Raw genomic sequence first — 18,876 nt, forward strand, 5'->3', positions numbered from 1 at the left:
AGTGGGAACGGGAATGGGGACATTGGGATTGGGATTGGGGACATTGGGAATGGGGACACTGGGTTGAAGACATTGGGAATGGGAATGGGGACATTGGGATTGGGGATACTGGATTGGAAACATTGGGAATGGAATGGGGATATTTGGAATGGGAATGGGGACACTGGGAATGGGATGGGGACACTGGGAATGGGAATGGGGACATTGGGAATGGGGACAGTGGAATTGGGAATGGGGACACTTGGATTGGGGACATTGGGAATGGGAATGGGGGCATTGGGAATGGGAATGGGGGCATTGGGAATGGGAATGGGGACATTGGGAATGGGGACACTGGGTTGAGGACATTGGGAATGGGAATGGGGACATTGGGAATGGGGACACTGGGTTGAAGACATTGGGAATGGGAATGGGGACATTGGGATTGGGGATGTTGGAATTGGGAATGGGGACACTGGGACGGGAATGGGGACATTGGGATTGGGGATACTGGATTGGAAACATTGGGAATGGAATGGGGATATTGGGATTGGGGACACTGGGAATGGGATGGGGACACTGGGAATGGGAATGGGGACATTGGGAATGGGGACAGTGGAATTGGGAATGGGGACATTTGGATTGGGGACATTGGGAATGGGGACACTGGAACAGGAATGGGGACATTGGGAATGGGGACACTGGGACGGGAATGGGGACACTGGAACAGGAATGGGGACATTGGGAATGGTATGGGGATATTGGGATTGGGGACAGTGGGATTGGGATTGGGGACGTTGGGAATGGGGATGTTGGATTGGGAATGGGGACACTGGGACGGGAATGGGGACATTGGGATGGGAATGAGGACATTGGGAATGGGGACAGTGGGATTGAATGGAGACATTGGAAAGAGGGACACTGGGACTGGGGACACTGGAATTGGGAACACTGGGACAGGAATGGGGACAGTGGGATGGAATGGAGACAGTGGAAATGGGGACACTGAGATTGGGGACATCGGGATGGGAATGGGGACACTGGGACGGGAATGGGGACATTGGCATGGAAATGGGGAGAGTGGGATTGAATGCGGACAGTGGGATTGGGGACATGGGATTGGGTACACTGGGATGGGAATGGAGACACTGGAAATGGTGACACTGGAATAGGGACAACCGGGATGGGAATGGGGACACTGGGATGGGAATGGGGACACTGGAAATGGTGACACTGGAATAGGGACAACTGGCATGGGAATGGGGACACTGGGATGGGAATGGGGACACTGGGACAGGACTGGTCACCCTCCCTGCCCTATTCCCGGGATTCCCTCCCCAAGTGACCCCCTGGACACCGCGGATCGTGGGATTTATCGGGATTTCCATCAGTCCTTGTGGGATTTATTGGGAATTCTGTTGGTCCCTGTGGGATTTATCAGGATTTCCATTGGTCCCTGTGGGTTTTATCGGGATTTCCATCAGTCCTTGTGGGATTTATTGGGAATTCTGTTGGTCCTTGTGGGATTTATCGGGATTTCCATCGGTCCTTGTGGGATTTATTGGGATTTCCGTCGCTCATTCCGGGGTTCACGGGGAATTCCGGCGCCTGAGGCCAATGGCCAGTGCGGCTCCGGCCACGGCCACGCCGGCCACGGCACAGGCCAGCGCTGTCCCCACGGCCAGCGGTGCCACCGCGCCTGCGAAGGGACACCAAGTGACACGGAGGGGAGCGGGGATTGTCACCGGGTGCCACCTGGTGTTACCAGTGTCACCCAGTGTCATTGGTGTCACCCAGTGCCTCCAGTGTAACCCGGTGTCACCCAGTGTCACCAGTGTCACCTCAGGGACTCACCCTGGTGGCCCTCGGGGCGCTGGCCACGCTGGGCACTCGAGAGCAGCACGGGACCGATGACAACATCAGCTTCAGAGGTGGCACCTGGGGACAAGGGACAGTGAGGGGAGAGAGGGGACAGTGGGGACAGTGGGGAGGGATCACCCCGTGTCCACAGTCCCCTGTCCTCCTGTTCCACCGTCCCCGTGTCCCCCTGTCCCCCATCTCCATGTCCCGCTGTCCCCATGTCCCCTGTCCCAGTGTCCCCATGCCCCCATGTCCCCGGTATCCCCAGTGTCCCCCAGACTGTCCCCCTGCTGTCCCCTCACCGTCCCCATCGTGTCTCCGGTAGCGGTGGCCGTTCCAGGTCTCCGCTGGCCTCCGGCCGCAGTTGCCCAGCTCGCAGCAGCTGCAGATGTCCCTTGTCCCCTCCACGGGCGCCCAGCTGTGGCAGGGAGGTGACACCGTCAGCCAATGCCACAATGCACGTGACACCAGCGAGGTGCCACCACAGAGGTTCCACCATGGAGGCGCCAGAGGGGAGATGCCACCACGGAGGTGACACCACAGAGATGCCACCAGGGAGGTGACACTGGGGAGGTGACACTGGGGAGGTGACACTGGGGAGGTGACACTGGGGAGGTGGCACTCACGTGTTGCGCGCCTTGCTGAAGGAGCAGGCCTTGTTCTGTGCGTCCGGGCTCTGCTCGGCCGGTGTCACCTTCAGGTGACACGTGATGTAGATCTGCACCAGGAGACACTGCTGGGGACACCGCGGGGACACGGGGTGGCTCTGGGGACAGGGGGTTGTCCCCAGGGTGTCCCCGGGGTGTCCCCAGGGCCTTACCAGGCTGCGGGGGTCGCCGGCGAAGCGGAAGGCGTCGATCTGGAAGCGCAGCACGTCCTGCCGCGGCCGGGGGGTGACAAAGGCCGAGCTGGTGGCATCAGAGCGCCCGTCTACCAGGCAGCTGTGGGGACAGCGGGGACACGGCCCGGGGACAGGGTCACACCACAGGGACAGCGGAGTCACCCCAGGGACAGCAGGGTCACAGCCATGGGGACAGCAGGGTCACAGCCACAGGGACAGCAGGGTCACAGCCATGGGGACAGCAGGGTCACAGTCATGGGGACAGTGGGGACATAGCCCCAGGGACAGCAGGGTCACAGCCATGGGGACAGCAGGGTCACAGCCATGGGGACAGCAGAGTCACACCCCGGGGACAGCAGAGTCACAGCCACAGGGACAGTGAGGACATAGCCCCAGGGACAGCAGGGTCACAGTCATAGGGACAGGGTCACAGCCATGGGGACAATGGGGACACAGCCCCAGGGACAGCAGGGTCACAGCCATGGGGACAGCAGAGTCACAGCCCCAGGGACAGCAGGGTCACAGTCATGGGGACAGTGGGGACATAGCCCTGGGGACAGGGTCACACCACGGGGACAGGGTCACAGCCATGGGGACAGGGTCACACCACAGGGACAGGGTCACAGCCATGGGGACAGCAGGGTCACAGCCTGGGGACAGCAGGGTCACAGCCTGGGGACAGCGGGGCCTAACCACAGAAACAGTGGGGTCACAGCCACAGGGACAGCAGGGTCACTGTCATGGGGACAGTGGGGTCACCATCATGGGGACAGAAGGGTCAGAGCCCTGGCTGGCATTCCGAGTGTCCCCAAAGTGTCCCCAGATCAGCTGGGGAAGTGACAAGTGCTCAGCACCTCCTAGACCTCAAAACGTCTCCAAAATGTCCCCAGCTCTCTCATTGAAGTCACCACCCTGTGTGTGTTCCTCAGACCCCAAATTGTCCCCAAATGTCCCCAAACTCACCTGTTGAAGTTGATGAGGGTGTAGCGGGGGAGGATGAGGAGCCACCCTCCCCCTGACCGCAAATCATCCCCAAATGTCCCCAAACTGTCCCCAAAGGTCCCCAAACTCACTCGCTGAAGTAGATGACGGAGCAGTGGGGAGGAACGAGGTGTCACCACCCCCTGGCCGTGTCCCTCACCCCAAATTGTCCCCAAATGTCCCCAGATTATCCCCAAACAAACACCCCCAAATGTCCCCAGATGTCACCATATGTCCCTGGTAGTCCCCAGATGTCCCCGGTGCACCCATTGAAGTCGATGATGGCGTAATGGGGCAGGATGAGCTGCCCCTTCCCCATAACCCCTAAGCAACCCCAGATGTCCCCAAACCATCCCAAAGTGTCCCCAGAAGTCCCCAGATGTCCCCAAACCATCCCCAAATGTCCCCAGACATCCCCAGATGTCCCCAGCACACCCGTTGAAGTTGATGATGGCGTAGTGGGACAAGGAGAGCTCATCACCCCCTGGGTGTCCCCAAATGTCCCCAAACTGTCCCCAAAGGTCCCCAAACTCACTCGCTGAAGTAGATGACGGAGCAGTGGAGAGGAACGAGGTGTCACCACCCCCTGACCGTGTCCCTCACCCCAAATTGTCCCCAAACATCCCCAAACACCCCCAAATGTCCCCAGATGTCACCATATGTCCCCAGTAGTCCCCAGTAGTCCCCGGCGCACCCATTGAAGTCAATGATGGTGTAATGGGGCAGGATGAGCTGCCCCTTCCCCATAACGCCTAAGCGTCCCCAGATGTCCCCAAACCATCCCAAAGTGTCCCCAGATATCCCCAGACGTCCCCAGCACACCCGCTGAAGTTGATGATGGTGTAGGGGGACAAGGAGAGCTCATCACCCCCTGGGTGTCCCCAAATATCCCCAAATGTCCCCAAATCATCCCCAAATGTCCCCAAGCCATCCTCAGCTGTCCCCGGCAGCCCCGTCGCACCCGTTGAAGTCGATGATGGCGTAGTGGGGCTCGGTGCCCGCGCCGGGGCCCAGCGTGGCCACGCAGGAGTCGACGAAGAGCCGCAGCGGGACGTGGCTGTGGGCGCCCACCTCGGCCTGGATGTTCAGCACGTCCCCCAGGCGGAACGCCGAGAGATCCCGCTCCGAGCTCCAGTCCTCTGGAAAACCCCACAGGAAAAGGGATGGGAAAGGTGGAATCCCAAAAAAAAATCCCACTCGGAGCTCCAGTCCTCTGGAAAACCCCATGGGATCAACCCCAAACTGAGCCCAAAATGAGAAATGGGATGGGAAAGGGGGGAATCCTGAGAGATCCCACTCAGAACTCTGGAAAACCCCTGGGATCAACCCCAAACTGAGCCCAAAATGAGAAATGGGATGGGAAACAGGGGAATCCCAAGAGATCCCACTCAGAACTCTGGAAAACCCCCGGGATCAACCCCAAACTGAGCCCAAAATGGGAAATGGGATGGGAAATGGGGAATCCCGAGAGATTTCACTCAGAGTTCCAGACCTCTGGAAAACCCCACGAGATCAACCCCAAACTGATCTCAAAAGGGGAAAAGGGGTGGGAAAGGGGGAATGCTGAGAGATCACTCTCTGAGCTCCAGTCCTCTGGAAAACCCCATGGGAAAAGGGATGGGAAAGGGGGAATCCCAAAAAAAAAATCCCACTCGGAGCTCCAGTCCTCTGGAAAACCCCACGGGATCAACCTCAAACTGATCTCAAAAGGGGAAAAGGGGTGGGAAAGGGGGAATGCTGAGAGATCCCTCTCTGAGCTCCAGTCCTCTGGAAAACCCCACAGGAAAAGGGATGGGAAAGGTGGAATCCCAAAAAATCCCACTCTGAACTCCAGTCCTCTGGGAAACCCCATGGGACCAATCCCAAACTGAGCCCAAAATGGGAAATGGGATGGGAAATGGGGAATCCCGAGAGATTTCACTCAGAGTTCCAGTCCTCTGGAAAACCCCACAGGATCAACCCCAAACTGATCTCAAAAGGGGAAAAGGGGTGGGAAAGGGGGAATGCTGAGAGATCCCTCTCTGAGCTCCAGTCCTCTGGAAAACCCCACAGGAAAAGGGATGGGAAAGGGGGAATCCCAGGAAATCCCACTCCGAGCTCCAGTCCTCTGGAAAACCCCATGGGATCAACCCCAAACTGAGCCCAAAATGAGAAATGGGATGGGAAAGGGGGAATCCCAAAAAAAATCCCACTCGAAGTTCCAATCCTCTGGAAAACCCCACAGGAAAAGGGATGGGAAAGGTGGAATCCCAAAAAATCCCACTCTGAACTCCAGTCCTCTGGGAAACCCCATGGGACCAACCCCAAACTGAGCCCAAAAGGGAGAAATGGGATGGGAAAGGGGGGAATCCCGAGAGATCCCACTCAGAACTCTGGAAAACCCCTGGGATCAACCCCAAACTGAGCCCAAAATGGGAAATGGGATGGGAAATGGGGAATCCCGAGAGATTTCACTCAGAGTTCCAGTCCTCTGGAAAACCCCACAGGATCAACCCCAAACTGATCTCAAAAGGGGAAAAGGGGTGGGAAAGGGGGAATGCTGAGAGATCACTCTCTGAGCTCCAGTCCTCTGGAAAACCCAATGGGAAAAGGGATGGGAAAGGGGGAATCCCAAAAAAAATCCCACTCTGAACTCCAGTCCTCTGGGAAACCCCATGGGACCAATCCCAAACTCATCCCAGAAGGGAAAAAGGGACGGGAAAGGGAGAATCCCAGGAAATCCTGCCCTGAGCTCCAGTCCTCTGCAAAACCCAATGGGATCAATCCCAAAGCGACCCCAAAAGGGGAAAAGGGATGGGAAAGGGAGAAGCTGAAAAATTGACACTTGGATCTCCAGTCCTATGGAAAATCCCAACAGGATCAACCCCAAACAAACCCCAAAAGGGGAAGAGGGATGGGAAGGGGGAATCCCCAGAAATCCTGCTCTGGACTCCAGTCCTCTGGAAAACCCAATGGGATCAACCCCAAACCCATCCCAAAAGGGGAAAAGGGGCGGGAAAGGGATAGAAAAGGGGGGAAAGGGAGATGGAGAAATGGGGAAAAGGGGGAAAAGGGGAAAAGGGATGGGAAAGGGGGAAAAGGGGATGGAGAAAGGGGGAAAAGGGATGGGAAAGGAGGAAAAGGGGATGGAGAAAGGGGGAAAAGGGGAAAAGGGATGGGAAAGAAGGAAAAGGGGATGGAGAAAGGGGGAAAAGGGGAAAAGGATGGGAAAGGAGGAAAAGGGGATGGAGAAAGGGGGAAAAGGGGGTAAAGTGGGGATGAGAAAGGAGGAAAAGGTCGGGAAAAGTGGGGATGGAAAAGGGAGAAAAGAGATGGGAAAGGGATGGGAAAGGAGGAGAAGTGTGGGAAGGACCCGATCCCGCACCGTTCATGAGGCGCAGGGAGAACAGGAGCTTCTCCTGGGAGGCCAGAGCGGAGTTGAAGGGAGACCAGGTGGGACGGATGGAGCCGCTGGAGACGTTATCCCGCCTGGAAAAGGGAATGGGGTTGGAATGGGATCAGGAATGGGATCAGGAATGGGACACTGGAGAAGTTATCCCACCCAGAAAAGGAAATGGGATTGGGAACGGGATCAGGATGGGGACACTGGGATGGAATGGGGCCATTGGGAATGGGGACACTGGAGATCCTGTCCCACCTGGAAAAAGCAATGGGATCGGGAATGGGACACTGGGAGTGGGGCATTGGATGGAATGGGGACACTGAGATGGGAATGGGGACACTTGGAATGAGGAGCCACTGGAGGCATTATCCTGCTTGGAAAGGGGAATGGGATCGGGAATGGGGACACTGGGAATTGGGAAACTGGGAATAGGACACTGGGACAAGAATGGGGACATCAGGATGGAAATGGGGAAATTGGGAATGGGGACACTGGGAATGGGGAGCCACTGGTGACGTTATCCCACAAGGAAAAGGGAATGAGATCAGGATGGGGACACTGGGATGGGAATGAAGCACTGGCAATGGGAATGGGGACGCTGGGAAGGGGGAGGCGCTGGGGACATTATCCCACCTGGAAAGGGGAATTGGGATTGTGATATGGGAATGGGACGGTGGGAATGGGACAGTGGGAATGGGGACAGTGGGTGGGAATGGGGACCCCAGAATGGGAATGGGAATTCCAGGAATTCAGGATGGAATCTGGGAATCCCAGGAATGTGGGATGGGATGTTGGGGACACTGGGAATAGAGCTTGGGCACCAGGATGGGAATGGGAACAATGGGAATGGGGCACTGGGACAGGAATGGGGACAGTGGGAATGGGGAGCCACTGGTGACGTTATCCCACCTGGAAAAGGGAATTGGAAATGGGAATGGGGACACTGGGAATGGAACACTGGGAATCTGGGATGGGATCCCTGCATGGGAATGTGATTCCCAGGAATGCCAGGAAGAGATCCCAGGATGAGAATGGGATTCCCAGGAATTCTGGGCAGGCAGGATGGGATCTGGGGACAGGAATGGGATTCCTGGGAATGTTGGGAAGGCAGGATGGGAATGGGATTCGTGGGAATGCCAGGAAGGGATCCCAGGATGGGAATGGGATTCCTGGGAATGCCGGGAACCTGTAATGGGATCTGGGATGGGAATGGGATTCCTGGGAATGTCAGGAAGGGATCCCAGGATGGGGATGGGATTCCTGGAAATGCCAGGAACATGGGATGGGATCTGGGATGGGAATAGGATTCGTGGGAATGCCAGGAAGAGATCCCAGGATGGGAATGGGATTCCTGGGAATGCCGGGAGCATGGGATGGGACCCAGGGTGGGAATGGGATTGCTGGGAATTCTGGGAACATGTAATGGGATCTGGGATGGGAATGGGATTCCTGGGAATGCCAGGAAGGGATCCCAGGATGGGAATGGGATTCCTGGGAATGCCAGGAAGGGATCCCAGGATGGGAATGGGATTTCTGGGAATCCTGGGAAGGAGGGATGGAATCCCAGGATGGGAATGGGATTCCCAGGAATGTTGGGAATCTGTGATGGGATCCAGGATGGGAATGGGATTCCTGGGAATGTCAGGAAGGGATCCCAGGATGGGGATGGGATTCCTGGGAATGCTGGGAAGGAGGGATGGAATCCCAGGATGGGAATGGGATTCCCAGGAATGCTGGGAAGGCAGGATGGGATCCAGGATAGGAATGGGATCCCTGGGAATGCTGGGATGGGATCCCAGGATGGGGATTATATTCCTGGGAATGCTGGGAATCTGTGATGGGATCCAGGATGGGAATGGGATTGCTGGGAATTCTGGGAACCTGTAATGGGATCTGGGATGGGAATGGGATTCCTGGGAATGCCAGGAAGGGATCCCAGGATGGGAATGGGATTGCTGGGAATGCCGGGAACCTGTAATGGGATCTGGGATGGGAATGGGATTCCTGGGAATGCTGGGAAGGAGGGATGGAATCCCAGGGTGGGAATGGGATTCCCAGGAATGCAGGATGGGATCCAGGATAGGAATGGGATTCCTGGGAATGCTGGGATGGGATCCCAGGAGGGGGATGGGAATCCTGGGAATGCTGGGAATCTGTGATGGGATCCAGGATAGGAATGGGATCCCTGGGAATTCTGGGATGGGATCCCAGGATGGGGATGGGATTCCTGGGAATGCTGGGAATCTGTGATGGGATGCAGGATGGGAATGGGATTCCTGGGAATTCTGGGAATGCGGGATGGGATCCAGGATGGGAATGGGATTCCTGGGAATGTTGGGAACCTGTAATGGGATCTGGGATGGGAATGGGATCCCTGGGAATGCTGGGATGGGATCCCAGGATGGGGATGGGATTCCTGGGAATGCTGGGAATCTGTGATGGGATCCAGGATGGGAATGGGATTGCTGGGAATTCTGGGAATGCGGGATGGGATCCAGGAGCACCTGGGGTAGTGGCACTCGATGGGAATGACGGCCGGGTCGCTGCGCACGATGGCGGGATTGCTGCCGGGGCTGGGATCGTAGCTCAGGAGCGTGCGGTAAATCAGGGAGTCCGGAGTGACCTGGGAATGAAAGCCGGGAATTCTGGGGGGAAAGGGTTCCTCAGTCCTGAGTGAGCGGGAAGGGGAAGGAATGAGAGAATCTGGGAATAAAAACTGGCAATTCTGTGGGAAAAGGGAATCCAGAAAATGCAGGAATTGAAAGAAATGAGGGAACCCAGAGTGATCTGGCAATGAAAACTGGGAATTTGGGGAAAAGGAGGTTCCTCAGTGCTGAGTGAGTGAGTGAGTGGGAAGTGGAAGAAATCAGGAATCTGGGGTGATCCAGGAATGAAAACCAGGAATTCTGTGGGAAAAGGGAACGCAAAAATGAGGGAATTGAAACAAATGAGGGAATCTGGGAATAAAAATCAGGAATTCCATGGGTGTCCAATCAGGGGTGTCAGGAGGGTGAGTGAGAATTCCAAGAAATCGGGGAATTCAGGGTGATTTGAGAATAAAAGTTGGGAATTCCGTGGGAGAGGCCACTCCTCATCCCAGCAGCACCACTGGGCTGACTGGGAATACTGGGGGAATTCGTGGAAATGGGGGGAAAGGGATGGAAAAGGGGGAAAATGGGGTGGAAAAGGGTTGGAAAAGGGGGGAAAGGGATGGAAAATCACAATTTTCAGGGAGTTGAATTGAATCCGAGGGAGAAGACGCTTTTCCCACAGGAATGGGAAAAGCTGCAGGGAAACCGGTCAAATCCCGAGGAAATCGCGGCTCCTCCTTTTCCTGGAATGATCCCGGATCCAGCCCCTGGATCTCCGTGAAACCGGGAACGGGCGGGGCCCCGGAGCCGCTCCCGGTGGGAATTCCGGGATCCGGACAGGACTCACCGGGATTCTCCCACATCCCGCGATTTCCCGGGAAACATCCCGGGATGGGAACGGGACTCACCTGCATCTCCCCTAAATCTGGGATTTGCACGAGCCCGGGAGCCACATTCCCGGTGGGAATTCCGGTGGGAATCCCGGGATGGCAACGGGACTCACCTGGATCTCCCCCGACCCCTCCGGATCTCCTGGAGCCTCTCCCGGGTGGAATCCCAGGATCGGGGCGGGATCCCGGGATCGGGACAAGGACTCGGGAATCCCCACGATCCCGGGAGCCGCTCCCGGTGGGAATTCCGGGATCCCGGCAGGACTCACCTGGATCTTCCCGGACACCGCTGGAGCCGCTCCCGGTGGGAATCCTGGGATAGGAGCGGAATCCCGGGATGGGAACGGGACTCACCTGGATCTTCCCGGACACCGCTGGAGCCGCTCCCGGTGGAAATCCCGGGATGGGAACGGGACTCACCTGGATTTCCCTTAAATCTGGAATCCGGACAACCCCAGGAGCCGCTCCCGGTGGGAATCCCGGTTTGGAATCCCGGGGTACGAGCGGAATCTCGGGGTGGGAATGGGACTCACCTGGATCTCTCCTAAATCTGGGATCCGGACAACCCCGGGAGCCGCTCCCGGTGGGAATCCTGGGATAGGAGTGGAATCCCGGAATGGGAACGGGACTCACCTGGATCTTCCTCAAAGCCCGGGATTTGCACGGAGCCGGGAGCCGCTCCCGGTGGGAATCCCGGGATAGGAGTGGAATCCCGGGATGGGAACGGGACTCACCTGGATCTTCCTCAAAGCCCGGGATTTGCACGGACCCGGGAGCCGCTCCAGGTGGGAATCCCGGGATCGGGACAGGACTCACCTGGATCTCTCCTAAATCTGGGATCCGGACAACTCCCGGAGCCGCTCCCGGTGGGAATTCCGGGATAGAAGCGAAATCCCGGGATCAGGACGGGACTTACCTGGACCTCTCTCTAAACCAGGGATTTTCACGGAGCCGGGAGCCGCTCCCGGTGGGAATCCCGGTTGGGAATCCCGGGGTAGGAGCGGAATCCTGGGATGGGAACGGGACTCGCCTGGATCTTCCCGGACACTGCGGGAGCCGCTCCAGGTGGAAATCCCGGGATGGAAACAGGGACTCACCTTAATGTCCCCTAAATCTGGGATTTGCACGAGCCCGGGAGCAACTCCCGGTTGGAATTCCGGGATCGGGACAGAGCCCACCTGAATTTGCCTTAAATCTGGGATCCGGACAACGGCGGGAGCCGCTCCCGGTGGGAATCTCGGGATAGGAGCGAAATCCCGGAATGGGAACGGGACTCACCTGGATCTCCCTCAAAACTTGGGATCCGGACAACCTCAGGAGCCGCTCCCGGTGGGAATCCCGAGATCGGGACAGGACTCAAACCCGGGATTTGCACGGACCCGGGAGCCGCTCCGGGTGGGAATTCCGGGATAGGGACAGGACTCACCTGGATCTCCCTCAAAACTTGGGATCCGGACAACCCCCGGAGCCGCTCCCGGTGGGAATCCCGGGATCGGGACAGGACTCAAACCCGGGAATCCCCACGACCCCGGGAGCCGCTCCGGGTGGGAATCCCGGGATAGGGACGGGACTCACCTGGATCTCCCCTAAATCTGGGATCCGGACAACCCCAGGAGCCGCTCCCGGTGGGAATCCCGGGATAGGAGTGAAATCCCGGGATGGGAACGGGACTCACCTGGACCTTCCTCAAAGCCCGGGATTTGCACGGACCCGGGAGCCACTCCCGGTTGGAATTCCGGGATCAGGACAGAGCCCACCTGAATTTGCCTTAAATCTGGAATCCGGACAACCGCGGGAGCCTCTCCCGGTGGGAATCCCGGGATAGGAGCGAAATCCCGGGATGGGAACGGGACTCACCTGGATCTCCCTCAAAACCTGGGATCCGGACAACCCCGGGAGCCGCTCCCGGTGGGAATCCCGGGATAGGAGCGAAATCCCGGGATGGGAACGGGACTCACCTGGATCTCCCTCAAAACTTGGGATCCGGACAACCCCCAGAGCCGCTCCCGGTGGGAATCCCGGTTGGGAATCCCGGGGTAGGAGCGGAATCCCGGGATGGGAACGGGACTCACCTGGATCTTCCCGGACACTGCGGGAGCCGCTCCAGGTGGAAATCCCGGGATGGAAACAGGGACTCACCTTAATATCCCCTAAATCTGGGATTTGCACGAGCCCGGGAGCAACTCCCGGTTGGAATTCCGGGATCAGGACAGAGCCCACCTGAATTTGCCTTAAATCTGGAATCCGGACAACGGCGGGAGCCGCTCCCGGTGGGAATCCTGGGATAGGAGTGGAATCCCGGAATGGGAACGGGACTCACCTGGATCTCCCTCAAAACTTGGGATCCGGACAACCTCAGGAGCCTCTCCCGGTGGGAATCCCGGGATAGGAGCGAAATCCCGGGATGGGAACGGGACTCACCTGGATTTCCCTTAAATCCGGAATCCGGACAACTCCAGGAGCCGCTCCCGGTGGGAATCCCGAGATCGGGACAGGACTCAAACCCGGGAATCCCCGCGACGCCGGGAGCCGCTCCGGGTGGGAATCCCGGTCGGGAATCGCGTTGGGAATGCCGGGATGAGGGGCGGGACTCACCTGGACGGTGCTGCCGCACTCGTGCAGGCCGGCGCTGAAGGTGACGGTTTTCTGGGACGGATCCATGCGGGAATGTTTGCAGGCGGCGGGGCCCAGGCTGAGCTCGGCGGCGCTGACCAAGCGGCCGGTGCCGAACAGGTCGCGGTGCACGGTCACCACCAGCTGCGCCTCCTGGCACTGCACTTCCACCGGGATCTGCGCCCGGGAATGCCACCGCGAGGGGGAATGCGGCTGCTCCGCGTCCCCCCAGCCCCAGGAATTGGGATTGAGATTGGGATTGGGATCGCTCCATGCCGGCTCCCAGGGCGGAGGCGCCGCGGCCGCGGGGGCCGCGCAGAGCAGCGCCAGGAGGAGGCGGATTTGGGAGCGCATCCCGGAAAATCCCCGCGATTCCCAGCGCGGAGCGTCGGCCCGCGTTTATATCCCGATGGGAACCAGCCCAGATCCCCCCCTCTGGAATTCCAAGGGCGCCCCCGAGCGCGCCCCCGTCATTTCCGGGGTGCGAGGGGTCGGGATGAGCGTTCCCGGCGGATTTTTGGGAATTGTTTATCCCGGCAGGAGCCGCGGAGCCGCGGGCAGAGGGAATTGTTTGGGCTCGGTGCTGATAAGGAGCGGGCGGAGGCTCCGCTTTTCCCGGGATCCCGAATTCCAGGGATAACCCCAGAACTCCCGGAGCGCTGCTCTCCCCTCCGGCGAGGAATTTGGGGTGGGGAGAGGGGGGTTATCCCAAAAAAACGATGGAATTTTGGCTCCCACCTCGCTCCCAGGGCTGGAATTTTGGGGTGTCCGGTGATCCAAACCCCTCTGGATGCGCAAATCCAGAGGTTTTTGGGATAAAACCTGGGATCCTCCCGCCCCTTATCCCAAAAATCCTCATCCATAGTTTCGTTTTCCCCTGGATCCCGAATTCCGGGGATAACCCCAGAACCCCCGGAGCGCTGCTTTCCCCTCGGATGAGGAATTTAAGGGGAAGTTATCCCAAAAAAAGAAGGAATTTAAGGGGAAGTTATCCCAAAAGAAGAAGGAAGTTTGGCTCCCACTTCACTCCCGGGGCTGGAATTTTGGGGGTGTCCAGTGATCCAAACCCCTCTGGATGCGCAAATCCAGAGTTTTTTGGGATAAAACCTGGGATCCTCCCCCCTTTATCCCAAAAATCCTCATCCAAAGTTTCACTTTTCCCCTGGATCCCGAATTCCAGGGATAACCACAGAACCCCCGGACTGCTGTGCTCCCCTCCAATGAGGAATTTAAGGGGAAGTTATCCCAAAAAAAGAAGGAAGTTTGGCTCCCACTCCACTCCCGGTGGAATTTTGGCATGTCCGGTGATCCAAACCCCTCTGGATGCGCAAATCCAGAGGTTTTTGGGATAAAACCTGGGATCCTCCCCCCTTATCCCAAAAATCCTCATCCAAAGTTTCGCTTTTCCCCTGGATCCCGAATTCCAGGGATAACCCCAGAACCCCCGGAGCGCTGCTTTCCCCTCGGATGAGGAATTTAAGGGGAAGTTATCCCAAAAAAAGAAGGAATTTAAGGGGAAGTTATCCCAAAAAAAGAAGGAAGTTTGGCTCCCACTTCACTCCCGGGGCTGGAATTTTGGGGGTGTCCGGTGATCCAAACCCCTCTGGATGCGCAAATCCAGAGTTTTTTGGGATAAAATCTGGGATCCTCCCCCCTTATCCCAAAAATCCTCATCCAAAGTTTCACTTTTCCCTTGGATCCCGAATTCCAGGGATAACCCCAGAACCCCCGGAGCGCTGCTTTCCCCTCAGATGAGGATCTTTGGGAAGAGGAAGTGGGGGAATAACGTTCCATCCCAAAGAAAAAATGGGATTTGGGGGGGTCGCTGTAACCCCCTATTTTAGGATCATCCCTGGAATTCGGGATCCCCAGAGTCTTGGATGAAGATTTTTGGGAAAAGCGAGGGATCCCAGGTTGTATCCCAGAAAAAAACAACAAAAAAAAGGATTTTTGCATCCAGACGGGTTTGGATCACCTTGAGACCCCAAAATTCCAAGCCTGGAAGTGAGGTCGGAGCCAAAATTCCTTCTTTTTTTCCCAAAAATCCTCATTTTTGGGAAAAAAGCTCTGCTTTTCCCCAGAATCCCGAATTCCAGGGATCATCCTGGGGCACTGTTTTCCCCTCGTTCCATCCCAAAAAAAAAGAAGGAATTTTGGCTGGAATTAGGGGGTGACAGTGACCCCCCCCAAATCCCAATTTTTGGAGGGGTAGGGCAAGGGGAAACACCACTCTGGGATTATCCCTGGAATTCAGGATCCCAGGAAAAACCAGAGCTTTGGATCAGGATTTTTTTTGGGGGGGTTGTATCCCAAAAAAATGGGATTTGGGTTTGGATCATGGGGTATGATGGACACCCCAAAAATTCCTACATTTCCCCCAATTCCAGGGATAATCCCTGAGCCCTGGAGAGCTGCTTTCCCCTTGGATGAGGAATGTGGGGAGGATCCCACGTTCTATCCCAAAAAAACGAAGGAATTTAAGGAATTTTAGTTCCCAGGCTGGGAATTTTGGGGTCCCCATCATTCCCGGTGATCTGGATGCACAAATCCTGGGATTTTTTTGGGATACAGCCTGGTTTATCCCCCTTTTCCCAAAAAATCCTCATCCAAGGCTCCAGGATCCCAAATTCCAGTGAAAATCCTTCATTCTATCCCCCCCAAAATTATGGGACTTGAGTTTGGATCATGGGGAATCACCAAGACCCCAAAAATTCCTTCATTTTCCTCCCTCCCAACTCTTCCCATTCCATTGCATCCAAGGAGAAGGGAAAAACAGGGAAAACTCCCTGGAATAAATCCCATGGATTTTCCTGGCTAATTCCAAATTTTCCTCTTTTATTTGTGGAGTTATTTCATGCCCTTTGTTATTCCAATCCCGGATTTTAATGGATTTTTTAATGGAATTCTTTTTTTTTTTTTTTTCTTAATGGAATTTTTAATGGAATTTCTTTTAATGGAATTTCATTTAATGGAATTTCTTCTAATGGAATTCTAAATGGAATTTTTAAATGGATTTTTTTTTAAATGGCATTTTAATGGAATTTCTGTCCCCCCCTCCCCTTTCCCAGTTTTCCATCAGCTCCATTTTCCCCAAATCCCAAAATCCCTCTCCCCCTTTATTCCTCAAAAAAAAAAATCTCATATTTGGGATTTTTTTTCCCCCCCAAAATCGACCCCAAAGGAATTCCTGGCATTGATCCCAAAAGAATTCCAGGGGTTTTGGAGCTGGAAGCAGCTCAGCATTCCCAAAAAATTTTCTGGATCAGCATCAACCCCTCAGCTGCTTCCAGGGGTTTTCTGCTCATCCCAAAATCCCCCAATCCCGGGGATTTTTTTAGGGTTTTTTGTTTCCCTGTGTTTAAAACACTGCGGAAATTCCCGGAATTCCAGAGGCTGAGCTCCTGCGTCAGGGAGATATCGGGAATTTCCCCCGAGGGGGGAAAAATCCTTGGATCCAAGGCCTCTCCTCACCCCAGGAAACTCCGGGATCCCTTCGGGATTTGGGGAAAAATCCCTCAGGATGGAGCCAGAGGGAAAAAAAAAAATCTGGGATTTTGTGTGTGGGGGGTTCCATAGGGAAAAGGGGATTTCTGATTTCTTGAGGAAAAATGGGAGAAGGATTTTTTGGGAATTCTCAAGCATCAAATCCGTGGTTTTTTCCCCATCCTATTTTTCCTAAAAGCTGAGTTTTAATCCCAGGAGTTTTGGGAGATCTGGGAATTCCAAGGGTTTTGTCTCATCCCAGATTTTTTTTTTTTGTGTTTTCCCAGATTTTCCCGAGGTTTTCTCTCATTCCCAGCTCTGGGGTTGGGGTTTGGGCTCTTCCTGAGTTTTTAGGACCAAAATCTCTCTGGATCCCAGGAAAACCGAGGGAAGATCCCAAAAAAACCCTGAGGGGTGATCCCATAAAAACCTGGATTGGGAAGGAATCCATGAGGATTTGGGGCCGGGAATTCTTTCCCAAATCCAAGTATTTGGATCACCCCAAATCCCAAATCTCCCTCGGAATTTCATCCCAATGAATTCCAGCTGAGGTGATCCCACAATTCCCAGTTTTCCATCCCAAATCCAAGGGGAGCAAATCCCAGCTCTTCCCTTTCCCACAAATCCCCAAATCCATGAAAAACCCCAAAATTCCCTCCAGAATTCCCAAACTTTTCCTTTCCCAACCCCACAAAATCCCGGGATTCGGGGATGGCAGTGGGAAAACCCCAAAATCCCATTAAAAAAAGAGGGGGAAAGAGCAGGAAAAGGGAATTTCAGAGCTGCTTTTGGGATTGGGGGAGGGAATTCCGAGCACAGGAATTCCAAGGATTGTTTATCCTGGTGGGATCCAAGAATTCCAAACAATCCTTGGAGCAGGATCAGAATTACGGGGTTTGGAATTCCTGGGGGTGCAATTCCTGCCTCTCTCTCATCCCAAACTGGGATTTTATCCCAAAAAACGACCCTGGATTTGTTCCCACTCCTGGATTTTCCAGAATGTAAAAAAATCCATGGAAAAAATGGGAATTTGGGAAGAGCTTTTCCCTTTTCCCAGAGGTTTTTTCTGGAAAAAAAAATCCCAGCTGGAGGAGGGGGGGGATCTGATTCCAGAGGGATTCATGGGATTTTCGGGATCAGGGAGCTCCAAAGGCAGGAAAAATTGGGAAAAATCCCATCCAGGACCCCAAATTCCCTCCTGGAAAAAGGCTTATCCCAAATCCCAGTGGGAATTCTGAGCTGTCCCCCCTTTTCTATGGGCCAAAACTCCAGGGGAAAAAAAAGGATTTTTGGGATTTGGGGGTCCTGGAATTTTTCTGGGAAAAACTGGAATTTTGGGATTTGGGATCTCGGCATTCCCATTTTTCCCAGTCACAAACTGGGATTCGGAATCCCAGAATTCCCATTCTGCACAATCCCAAAGTGGAATTTGGGATCCCAGAATTCCCAATACCAAACTGGGATTTGGGATCTCAGAATTCCCATTTTTCCCAATCCCAAAGTGGAATTTGGGATCCCAGAATTCCCAATACCAAACTGGGATTTGGGATCTCAGAATTCCCATTTTTCCCAATCCTAAACTGGGATTTGGGATCCCAGAATTCCCATTCTTCACAATCCCAAAGTGGGATTTGGGATCCCAGAATTCCCAATACCCAACTGGGATTTGGGATCCCAGAATTCCCATTTTTCCCAGTCACAAACTGGGATTTGGGATCCCAGAATTCCCATTCTTTACAATCCCAAAGTGGAATTTGTGATCCCAGAATTCCCATTTTTCCCAATTCTAAACTGGGATTTGGGATCCCAGAATTCCCATTCTTCACAATCCCAAAGTGGGATTTGGGATCCCGGCATTCCCACTTTTCCCAAACTGGGATTTGGGACTCCAGCATTCCCAGTTTTCCCAGTCCCAGACTGGGATTTGGGATCCCAGAATTCCCAGTCCCAAACTGGGATTTAGGACTCCAGCATTCCCATTTTTCCCAGTCCCAGACTGGGATTTGGGATCCCAGAATTCCCAGTCCCAAACTGGGATTTGGGACTCCAGCATTCCCGGTTTTCCCAATCCCAGATTTTCCTCTCCAGCCCCTCCAAATCCTTGGGAATTCCTTTGGGGTGGATTTCCCAGGACTTCTAGGGATGTCTTGGGAATGTCAGGAATCCCCTTTGGGATATTTGGGAATATTTGGGAATTCCCCCCAGAGCGAGGATTTCCTGCTCTGGATTGGGAATTCCATGGGAATTCCAGCTGGG

At 55.1% G+C, this 18,876-nt stretch overlaps 1 protein-coding gene across 1 annotated transcript; it reads right to left on the bottom strand.

Moving 5' to 3' along the window:
- Positions 1-1,973: 1,973 nt before the first annotated feature.
- On the bottom strand, positions 1,974-13,494 carry LOC131089068 (zona pellucida sperm-binding protein 3-like). Its single transcript, XM_058033590.1, has 8 exons — positions 13,120-13,494; positions 9,548-9,666; positions 7,026-7,129; positions 4,623-4,800; positions 2,660-2,780; positions 2,466-2,557; positions 2,142-2,257; positions 1,974-2,002 (listed from the first exon to the last, which is right to left on the bottom strand). Exons 1-8 carry the CDS (start codon positions 13,489-13,491, stop codon positions 1,974-1,976), a joined length of 1,131 nt encoding a protein of 376 aa, XP_057889573.1. The 5' UTR covers positions 13,492-13,494.
- Positions 13,495-18,876: the final 5,382 nt, after the last annotated feature.

This window comes from Melospiza georgiana, chromosome 13 (assembly GCF_028018845.1).
Source record: "Melospiza georgiana isolate bMelGeo1 chromosome 13, bMelGeo1.pri, whole genome shotgun sequence".
In the NCBI taxonomy this organism is placed as follows: Eukaryota; Metazoa; Chordata; class Aves; order Passeriformes; family Passerellidae; genus Melospiza; species Melospiza georgiana.